Raw genomic sequence first — 11,798 nt, 5'->3', positions numbered from 1 at the left:
TATGACTATCCATTTTATTCTTTAACGTGGAAGTAAGCCTATCGTAGAGAACCAGTGTGTTAAGATAATACATTACAAAAATATGGTATGAAACATCAATTTGGACCGGAAGACAGACCCATAACATTTACAAATGGCTACGCCCACTCTTACAGGAAAAATAAGGTGGATAATTGAATTAGTTTTGTTGATATGCTTGCATTAAGTAAACTCTCTGAGGGTAATGATGATGCTGTAAAAAAATATGAATGATAAAGATCAATGTTGTGTTAATAAAGTCTGTACTTTGTTATAGTGGATGTAATAAATTGTAATCATTATATTTAATAATAAAGAGAAGAAAATGGTGAATTGCAGAACTATATGAGTTTATTATTATTATTCATAACATTCACTAGTACAGAGTGCAATAAACAAAGTGAACAAGAATAACTGAACACTGCTTTGTAGCATGCATCCAGATAAAAATTAAAATGGATTAACATAACATGTGAGTTCAAGAACTATATATTAAATACAGTTGAGGTCAAAAGTTTATATACACCTTGCAGAATCTGCAAAATGTCACTTATTTTACCCAAATAAGAGAGACCAACAAAATGCATGTTATTTTTTATTTAGTACTGACCTGAAATAAGATATTTCACTTAAAAAGACGTTTACATGTAGTCCACAAGAGAAAACAGTAGTTGAATTTATTAAAAATGCCCCTGTTCAAAAGTTAACATATTGATTCTTAATACTTTTAATACCTTACTGATCCGCAGCGTTTTCTTTTTTCTTTTTTTTTTTCTTTTTGTTTAGTAATTCATGCTAGCTGTTCTTCAGAAAAATCCTTCAGGTCCTACAAATTCTTTGGTTTTTCAGCATTTTTGTTTATTTGAACCCTTTCCAACAATGACTGTATGATTTTGCAATCCATCTTTTCACACTGAGGACAACTGAGGGACTCAATTATTACAGAAGGTTCAAATGCTTACTGATGCTCCAAGAGGAAAACACAGCCATTAAGAGCCAGGGGTGTAAACATTTGAACAGAATGAAGATGGGTAAATTTTTCCCTAAATTTTATTTTGCCTAAATATATTTTTTTCATTTAGTATTGTCCTTCAGAAGCTACATAAGATACTTACATGTTTCCCAGAAGACAAAATAAGTTAAATTTACCCTGATCTTTAAATCTTAATGCATTGTGTTTCCTTCTAAAGCATCAGTGAGTGTTTGAACCTTCTGTAATAGTTGCATATGAGTCCCTTAGTTGTCCTCAGTGTGAAAAGATGGATCTCAAAATCATATAGTCATTGTTGGAACGGGTTCAAATACACAAAAATGCTTAAAAACCAAAGAATTTATGGGACCTGAAGGATTTTTCTGAAGAACAGCAGGCAGTTTAACTGTTCAGGACAAACAAGGGACTCATGAACAACTATCACTAAACAAAAAAAACAGCTGTGGATCTTTCAGGTAACAACACAGTATTAAGCATCAAGTGTATGTAATTTTTTTTTCTCTTGTGGGCTGAATGTAAACGTCTTTAATGTGAAATATCTTATTGAGGTCAGTACTAAATAAAAAATAATATACATTTTGTATGATATTGCATTTTTACCTCAACTGAATGAATCTGGGGCGGGCTCTGTGACGTTAATGTCATAGCCGCTTGTTTGCGGAAGTGATCAAAGGACGAAGGTTGCGCAAGCGCGATGGAGGTATAACGGTTTCTCCTGCAGAAATCTTTTAGCAAACAGTTAACGTTACATGTTGATTGCGAATAGCACATATTTTAAGAGTTTGTCTCTGTGATGATTAAAATAGCATGCAACTGCTGATTAGCGACAGATATGCAAAGGTTAAAAATGTAACGTTATTATTTTTATACGGTTGGAGCAGGTCCGGAGGAAATTATTGAACTCGGTTGAAAAGTGTGTGGACGAGGCTTTGGAGGGTCTCGTCAGGAGTAATGGTGGTCTGGCGCTGCTCCGGGGGCACAGAGTTGTGCTGCGGTCCGATCTGGAGAACATTATTAAGGGAAAGGTAGCGCTCCTGTCCGGAGGAGGATCTGGCCATGAGCCCGCGCATGCAGGTAATGCATGATATACACATGGCTCACTTCACTGGTCATGTCCCAAATGCCACCCTACACCCTCGCAAGTGGCACTTTCTTGCTGGCACAGACAAGCACATGCTCATTCTTCTACCTGATTTACCTCCTAAAATACATTGGTTGGTGTAACCCTATGGAGTCAGGTGGAATCAGTCATTATGTAACCAGCCATAAGAGTCCATTTTTTTTAAATAAAAGCATTGGAGATTTATAGTGCCTTGCAAAAGTATTCATACCCCTTCATTTTTTCACATTTTGTTTTGTTGCAGCATTATGTTAAACTGCTTTAAATTAGTTTTTCCCCACATGAATGTACACTCACCATAATAATGACAAAGCAAAAACCTGAGTTGCAAATTTTACACATTTATTAAAAATAAAACACTGAAATAAGTACATTGCATAAGTATTCATACCCTTAACTCACTACATAGTTGAAGCATCTTTACAACCTCAAGTCTTTTTGGGTATGATGTGACAAGCTTTGCACATCTGCATTTGGCAATTATCTGCCATTCTTTGCCTCACCTTTTCACCTCTCAAGCTCTGTCAGCTTGGATGGGGGCTGGCAGACATTTTCTAGAGTCCTAGTTGTTCCAATCGTCTTCCATTATGGATAATGGAGGCTACATGCTTCTGTGAACCTTCAATGCAGCAGATTGAACTCTAGAACTCTTCCCTAGATCATTGCCTTAACGCAAGTCTGTCACTGAGCTCTACAGGCAGTTATCTTGACCTCAAGACTTGGTTTTTGCTCTGATGTGCATTTTCAGCTGTTAGACCTTTTCTGAGAGGTGTGTGCCTTTCTAAATCATACTCATTCAAATTTGCCACAGTTTAACTCCACTCGAAGTGTAGTAACATCTAGAAGCAATATGAATGCTTGTGAGCTAAATTTCGAGTGTCCCAGGAAAGGGTATGAATACTTATGCAACGGGATCTTTTCAGTTTTTTATTTTTAATAAATTTGCACAAATGTTAAAAACCTATTTTTTGCTTTGCCATTATGGAGTAGGGAGTGTAGGTTGATATGGGAAAAAAGTAATTCAAAGTAGTTAACATAAGGCAGCAACATAACCAAATGTGAAAAAAATGAAGGTATATGAATAATTTTGCACGGCACTTTATATACCTGAAAGCTGAATAAATAAGCTTTCCATTAAATTATGGTTTGTTAGCATAGGACAATATTTGTCTAAAATATACAACTGTTTGAAAATCTGCGATCTGAGGGTGCAAAATAATCGAAATACTTGCCTTTGAAGTTGTCCAAATAAAGTTCTTAGCCATGCATACTACTAATCAAAAATTAAGTTTGGATATATTTACGGTAGGCCATTTACAAAATATTTGTATGGAACATGATCTTTACTTAATATCCTAATGATTTTTGACATTAAAGAAAAAATTATCATTTTGACACACACAATGTTGGCTATTGCTACAAATATACCTGTGCTACTTAAGGCTGGTTTTGTGGTCCAGGGTCACACATCTACTATTATGACATTTGATGAATCGCACTCTCATTCAGGTTATATTGGTATGGGAATGCTGTCGGGAGCTGTGGCGGGAGCAGTATTTGCGTCTCCTCCTCCAGGCAGTGTGCTGGCTGCCATTCTGACTCTGTGGAAAGGAGGCGCTTCAGGAGTCCTGCTCATCGTGAAGAACTACACGGGTGACCGTCTGAATTTTGGCATAGCTCTTGAACAGGCCCGGTCACAGGGCGTCCAGGTGGACATGGTGATTGTGGCTGATGACTGCGCCTTTGCTCAGCCCAGCAAAGCTGGCAGGAGAGGCTTGTGTGGAACTGTGTTTATCCACAAGGTAGCGTAATGAGTTTGAGTGGCTGTAAATGAATAGTATTCATCAGTCATTGTTGTTTTTACTGAGTGCTGTTTTTATTTTTAGATAGCTGGAGCTCTGGCAGAGAAAGGCTGTCCGTTGGATGAAATTGTTGCGCGGGTGAACGAAGCGACAAAAAATATTGGTGAGAAAGACCAGCGTAGTACTACCTGGGTTGTTTAGATTAAATGTTGCAGTTTTGCGTTAAATTTGTTTCTGGTGTGGATGTACATCCACTCTTCTATGTAAAAAAATATTTTGGTGTTTTAACAGGCACGCTGGGTGTTAGTTTGTCTCCATGCAGTGTGCCTGGATGCCTTCAATCTTTCCAGCTTCCACCAGGAGAGATGGAGCTGGGACTGGGTGAGTGAGATTAATAACTAAAGAGTAAATATAACTAATTTACTCTTTATATTACTGACTAGTCTCTTGCTGATCAAGGTTGCATTTATTTGATCAAAAATACATAAAAAAAAGAGTATTTAATTTTAAATGTTATTGTGAGATGTTACAACAATTTCAAAATAACTTTAGATTTGAATGTTTTAAATTCTGTGATGGCAAAGCTGAATTTTCAGCATCATTACTCCAGTCTTTAGTGTCACATGATTCTTCAGAAATCATTTTAATATGCTGAATTGGTGTTTAAGAAACATTTATCATTACTGTCAATGTGAAAAAAGTTATACCTATTAATATTTTTATGGAAGCTGTGATAAAAAGGAAGTTCAAAAGGACAGCATTTATCGGAACAGGAAATCTTATATAATATTATAAATCTGTTTCCTGTCACTTTTGATAAATTTATTGCATCCCTGCTGTTGAATAAAAACAATTTCTACTTTACTTTTGAACAGTAGTGTATACACCACCACTCAAAAGTTTTTGAAAAGTAAAATCTTAAATGTTTTTTTTAAAGAAGTATATTCTGCTCACTAAGCCTGCATTAATGTATTAATATTTATTAAAGTACAGCAGAAACAGTACAATTGTGAAATAGTTTTATTTAAAATATCTGTTTTCTATTTGAATGTATTAATATGTAATTTATTCCTGTGATTTCAAAGCTGAATTTTTAGCATCGTTACTCCAGTCACATGATACTTCAGAAATCATTCTAATATTCTGATTTGCTGCTCAAAAAACATTTATTATTATTATTATTATTATTATTACTACAATGTTGAAAACAGCTCTGTAGATTTTTTCAGCTTTCTTTGATGAATAGAAAGTTCAGAAGAACAGCATTTATCTGAAATTTATCTTTTTGTCACATTATAAATGTCTTTATCATTATTTTTGATCAATTTAAAGCATCCTTGCTAAATGAAAGTATTAATTTCTATAATTTCTTTCCCCCCAAAAAACAAAAATTATACTGACTTTTTAATTATACTGAAGTTTTGAATGGTATAGTGTTATAATGTTACAAACGTGTTTTATTGCTGATCTTTGAATTTTTCTATTAATCAAACAATCATTAAAAAAATGTACTAAACTGTTTTAAAATATTGATAATAATAATAAAAAAATGTTCCTTGAACAGCAAATCAATCAGATTAGAATGATTTCTGAAGATTATGTGACACTAAAGACTAGACTAATGATGCTGAAAATTTAGCTTTGGTCACAGGAATACATTATATTTAAAATATATTCAAATAGAAAGCAGTCATTTTAAATAAAAATATTTCACAATATTACCGCTTGCTGTATTATGGTCAAATAAATGCAGGCTTGGTAAGCAGAAGAGACTTCATTAAAAATCTGCTGTTCAAAAACTTTTGACTGGTAGTGTATGTATATTATATTTCTACAATAAAATAAACACTACATATTTATTTGTATAGGAATCCATGGAGAACCAGGTATTAAGAGATCAAAGGTGAGTATTTTCAGTGTTCTTATAATTCCTACAATAAAGAGCAGTGTATGGTCCTTCGAGCTTGATGGGTTTGATTTTTTTTTTTTTAGGTGGCCTCTGCTGATGAAGTTGTGAAAACTTTAATAAGTCACATGACTGATTCCTCAAACAAATCACATCTGTCCCTGAAATCAGGTAAGATCAAGTTAGCACAGGGTTGATTCTGAAGCTGTGAATTTATATAAATGTATATTTAAACCTGTATTTCTCTAACAGGAGACAAGGTGGTGCTATGTGTGAATAATCTTGGTGCTCTCTCATGTTTGGAAATAGCTGTGGTTTCCAAAGCGGCTGTACACTGCCTAGGTGAGACTCAAGTATCACAACACATTCTAAGTCATATACTAGATGTACAACATTCAGCTTTTACTTAGAATAAATCCATTTTCGATGGTTGTCATTTTCAGAGCAGCGTGGTGTGCTGGTTGTCAGAGTGATGTCGGGATCATTTATGACATCTCTGGAGATGGCGGGAATGTCTCTTACTTTAATGAAGGTCGATGAAGAGATGCTCAGACTGTTTGGTGTGTTCTGTTTAAAACCAATTTTACAAGCATACTAACTACTAACATAACTGATAGTTATAACTAAAAAATTATAATATAAATAAAAACAATGTCAAAAGTTTACATACAGTACACCTTGCAGAATCTGCAAAATGTAAGTTTTTCCTTCTGAAGCATCAGTGAGTGTTTGAACCTTTTGTAATAGTTGCATATGAGTCCCTCAGTTGTCCTCAGTTTGAAAAGATGCATCTTATAATAATAGTCATTGTTGCAAATACACTGAAGGATTTTTCTGAAGAACAGCAGGCAGTTTTACTGTTCAGGACAAACAAGGGACTCATGAACAACTATCACTAAACAAAAATAATACAGCTGTGGATCATTCAGGTACCAGCACAGTATTAATAATCAAGGGTCATTTTTATAAATTCAACTATTATTTTCTCTTGTGGACTATATGTTAACACATTTTTGTGAAATATCTTATTCAGGTCAGTGCTATTTGTATAACCCCTCTTATTTTGGTCAAATAATTACCATTTGGCAGATTCTGCAAGGTGTATGTAAACGTTCGACTTCGACTGTATGTGTAGTGGAGGGTATATGTAGTGAAATTATGTCTGATTTGTGTTTCTCAGATGCTAAAACCACAGCCCCAGCCTGGCCTAACCTCAGCACAGCCTCTTTGAGTGGGAGGAACCTCTTTATCGAACCTGAAGAAAAACTTGCCACAGCTTCAGATAGTTGTAATGAAGGTACAGAAGAGACTTTTCATATTTCAGTCATATATGTCTCAGTTTATGCCTTCTATTAATGAATATATAGTTCAACAGGACAGTATTTATTTGAAATAGAAATCTTTTGTAATGTTATCAGTGTCTTTACTGTCACTAATGACCAGTTTCCTTGCTGAATAAAAGTATTAAATTCTTTAAAAAAATCTCTAATTTTTGAACGGTAGTGTATATTTTTACCAAAATACCTGCAGCACTTCATTAACACAGTGATGCTGCTCCACAGGTTCGCTGTCTTCAGTCATTCGACTGGTGTTGGAGTCTGTTTGTAAGATCCTCCTGCAGCAACAAGAGGAACTCAATGCTTTGGACCGTGCCGCAGGAGATGGTGACTGTGGGAGCACGCATGCTCTCATAGCTAATGGTAAAACCTTTTAAACATTGAAACAATGCACATGTCATTTGAAGCAACATATTACTTAATTTTGTGCATATGTATTATCCTGTCTGTCTTCAGCCATTCAGGAGTGGCTCCAGACTAGCAAAATCCCTGGGAACCTTGACCAACTTCTAGCAGATCTTGCTCTGTTGGTCCAGGAAAGAATGGGCGGATCGTCAGGGGCGGTATGTTACCATTTGATTCCCGAAACAGCTGATTAATTACTTTTAAAATCTTGAAGCAAAATTGTGTTTTTCTCTTGAAATTATCAAATGATGCTTGATCTTTTCTTCTCAGCTATATTGCCTCTTTTTGTCTGCGGCTGCCCCTCATCTCAAACAAAACTGTGATGGTGCAGCTTGGGCAAAGGCATTGCATGCTGGGACAGAGGCCATGAAAAGGTTAGACATCAGTATTCATCAGTTGACATCAGTATTAGCTAAACGCGTTCGGTCTGAATTGTTTATTTATACTTTTGGTACTTGACATGACATGTATGAAGTATAAAGATGTGTTCAAAAGTTTAGGATTAGTAAGTGCTAAAAGCTGAATGTTCAGAATCATTACTCCAGTATTCAGTATCACACGATCCTTCAGAAATCATTCTAATATGCTATGTGATTTATCTAATATGATTTATTATCAGTGCTGGAAACAGTTGTGCTACTTACTTTGGAACTTTTTTGAACATTCTTTGATGAATAAAGAGTTAAAAAGAACATTATTTATTTAAAATAGAAATAATTTCTAACAAACTACACTGCTATTCAAAAGTTTGGGGACAGGAAATTTTTATTCTTTCTTTTTTGAAAGAAATTCATACTTTTTTCGGCGGGGATGTGTTAAATTAATAAAAAGTGATAGCAAAGACTTATATTGTCAGAAAAGATTTATATTTTAAATAAATGCTGTTCTTTTCAACTTTTTAGTTGTCAAAGTATCCCGAAAAAAAGTATTTTTAGGTTGCATAAATAAGGTTGCCTAATAAATCAGCATATTGGAATGATTTCTGAAGGATCATGTGACACTTAAGACTGGAGTAATGGCTAATGAAAATGCTTAGCATCACAGGAATAAATTATATTTTAAAGTACATTAAAATAGAAACCACTGTATTATATTGCAATAACATTTCACAATATTAGTTTTTTTCTGTATTTTTGATCAAATAAATGCAGCCTTGATAAGCATAAGATACATTTCTTAAAACACATTACATTGATCCCAAACTTTTGCATTGTAAATATTTCCTTGTTTTCCAACAGATATGGAGGTGCTGAACCAGGGGATCGGACCATGGTATGATTGAGACATGAATTAATATTTTAATTCTAGTCATATTCTAGTTGTAGTAATTGTTTTACACAAATTTATCATCTGTATTCTTGAGTTAGTAAATAGTAAATGTAGATTGGGTAACACATGCATGAATTAAACTACTTTTTTTCATTTATTTATTTCTTTATTTATTCCTTTTTTGTAACTTATTCCAGTGATTTAAAGCAAAATTTTTAGCTTCATTACTCTAGTCTTCAGTTTCACATGATCCTTGAGAAATAATTTTAATTAATGCTGATTTGGTGCTCAAGAAACATTTCTGTAATTAATAATTAATGTTAAAAACAGATGTGCTGCTTGATGTTTTTTTTTTTTTTTTCAGTTTTAAATTTATATACAGTTCAAAATGACAGCATTTAGTTTAAAACAATTTTTAAAACGTAAAAGTCTTTATTTAGCATCTTTACTGAAGATAATTTCTATAAAAAAAATCATACTGACCCTAGACCTTTGAACAGTGGTGTAGTTAACACAAATAAAAAAATCTATGTCAGCAGTGTTTTTAAAATAATTAACCTGGAGGTTTTATTCTAGTGTCTTCATTAATCATTTGCAAATCATTAATAAAACTGACTCTATGTGTTATCTTTCAGCTTGATGCTCTGTGCCCTGCTGTGGAAGAGTTGATGAAACTTTCCACAGCGCCTCCTGATGGTCACATAGCTATACTACAATCAGCAGTGGAGGTATGGACTACCACTTTAGCTGTTTTTTGCTTGTTCAGTTTTCTTATATTTTCATTCATCTATAATATTAGCCTTTTGCTTATCTGTAACAGAAAGCAGATTTGGGAGCGGAATCTACCCGCAATCTCACTGCAAGGGCTGGACGTGCCAGTTACATTGCATCTGAACATTTGACCCAGCCCGACCCTGGTGCCGTGGCGGTAGCCGCTATTCTGAAGGCAATACTCAGTGCTTTAAAGGCCTAGAGTTAGTGAAGCTCACCAACTTTAAGTTTTTTGAGGACCAAGACAGAAAAAAAGATACAAACAAAAACACTAGTTTGCTAACACTTTTTGCTACAGATCTTTAAGATGAAGTGTTAAGTGTGATTTAAGAAGAAGTGGGTTGACATGTTTAAAAGAGTGTAAAAACTCTTTTAAACATGTCAAAAAGATATCTTTTCAAAAGATATACAGGTGCTTCTCAGTAAATTAGAATGTCATGGAAAAGTTCATTTATTTCAGTAATTCAACTCAAATTGTAAAACTTGTCTATTAAATACATTTAATGCACACAGAGTGAACTAGTTTAAGTCTTTGGTTCTTTTAATTGTGATGATTTGGCTCACATTTAACAAAAACCCACCAATTCGCTATCTCAACAAATTAGAATATGGTGAATATGCCAATCAACTCAAAACAACTGCAAAGGTTTCCTGAGCCATCAAAATGCTCTCTCAGTTTGGTTCACTAGGCTACACAATCATGGGGAAGACTGCTGATCTGACAGTTGTCCCGAAGAAAATCACTGACACCCTTCACAAGGAGGGTAAGCCACAAACATTGATTGCCAAAGAAGCTGGCTGTTCACAGAGTGCTGTATCCAAGCATGTTAACAAAAAGTTGAGTTAAAGAAAAAAGTGTGGAAGAAAAAGATGCACAACCAACCGAGAGAACCGCAGCCTTGAGAGGCTTGTCAAGCAAAATCGATTCAAGAATTTGGGTGAACTTCATAAGCAATGGACTGAGGCTGGGGTCAAGGCATCAAGAGCCACCACACACAGACGTGTCAAGGAACAATCGCGATGACACATTATGGCAATGTACCCTTCTGTTGGTGATTTTAACAAATAATTAGACAATGTTAATAACTAAGGGACATTTTAGGTTGAAAGCCAACCTTTATTATCAAATACCGACATGATATAAGTAAAACATATTTAAAATTACATTTTCAAAATATATCTCTGGCATTGTTCAGAGGGCCGGTCCAAATGTGGGGGCGGGCCGCATTCGGCCCCCGGGCCTTAGTTTGGGGACCCCTGCTATACACTGATCTGTTAGAACACACAATAAAGAGCCACAAAACAGTATTTATTGTTCGAATATTAAAGCTGAGAACTTGTTTCATACCAGAAGTAACCTGCTCTGTCTTGTCTGTTGTTCCTCTTTGCGCTGCAACCATTTTTCACTGCGTGAGAACATGATGTGTAGTGTGAGAGTGGCATTGTTTGTCAGACATAGCAACAGCGGTTTTTGCAAAGGGTCAATTGTGTGGGTTTGGTCCAAGAAACCTTTTTATAACAGTCATCATTTTTGCATTGCAGTTTGGTGCCAGTTTAGCAGAATTGACACTTTTTAGGTTTAATCCTGGAAACACTGAATAATTAATCAGTACATTGATGAATCAATGAAAAGATGAGTGACTAAGACCAACCAGTGTTAAAATGAAGGAGCTTTGTAGCTTAATTGTTTTTTGTTTACTATTGTAAACAATTATTGTCATTTACTGTATGTAATTTACATTTTTAGACTAAATGTTTGAATGCAAAAGAAACGATAAAATCAGCTTGCACTAATAAACATGCCATTTTAAATGCAGAATAGTTGTAAAATGAATGAATAAAAACACTTGCTAGATTTTAATCTGTGGTGACATCATTTTGAGTAATCAGACTTTAAAGGAACTTAAAATCTGTGATTTATTCTTTTTTCCTCATGTCAACCAATTTCCATTGTATGGACAAAGCACCCTGAGACATTTCTCAAAGTATTTATTTTAGTAAATAATGTCAGAGTTTTCATTTTTGGGTGAACTATCCTTGTAATATGATGGTAATGCATATATTGTAATCAGTGTAGTCAAAATTAGTGTGTAGTCTGCTTCTGTCTCTTTTTTTTCTTGACATGAAGTGCGTTTTTTCTAAATAAGGAGTTAAAGTTACTTTTATTCAACCAGCAAGT

The 11,798-nt window shown here is 34.6% G+C and overlaps 1 protein-coding gene across 1 annotated transcript; it reads left to right on the top strand.

The window, feature by feature from the left end:
- Window positions 1–1,690: 1,690 nt before the first annotated feature.
- Window positions 1,691–11,480, top strand: tkfc (triokinase/FMN cyclase). Its single transcript, XM_073836354.1, has 16 exons — window positions 1,691–1,709; window positions 1,891–2,083; window positions 3,639–3,931; window positions 4,016–4,094; window positions 4,223–4,312; window positions 5,800–5,834; window positions 5,924–6,008; window positions 6,090–6,179; window positions 6,281–6,397; window positions 7,018–7,134; window positions 7,400–7,537; window positions 7,631–7,737; window positions 7,850–7,953; window positions 8,818–8,851; window positions 9,484–9,576; window positions 9,669–11,480. The coding sequence occupies exons 1-16, from the start codon at window positions 1,704–1,706 to the stop codon at window positions 9,819–9,821; spliced, it is 1,734 nt and encodes a 577-aa protein (XP_073692455.1). The 5' UTR covers window positions 1,691–1,703; the 3' UTR covers window positions 9,822–11,480.
- Window positions 11,481–11,798: the final 318 nt, after the last annotated feature.

This window comes from Garra rufa, chromosome 3 (genome assembly GCF_049309525.1).
Source record: "Garra rufa chromosome 3, GarRuf1.0, whole genome shotgun sequence".
NCBI classification, from domain to species: domain Eukaryota; kingdom Metazoa; phylum Chordata; class Actinopteri; order Cypriniformes; family Cyprinidae; genus Garra; species Garra rufa.
This window is presented reverse-complemented; position numbering and strand designations above follow the sequence as displayed.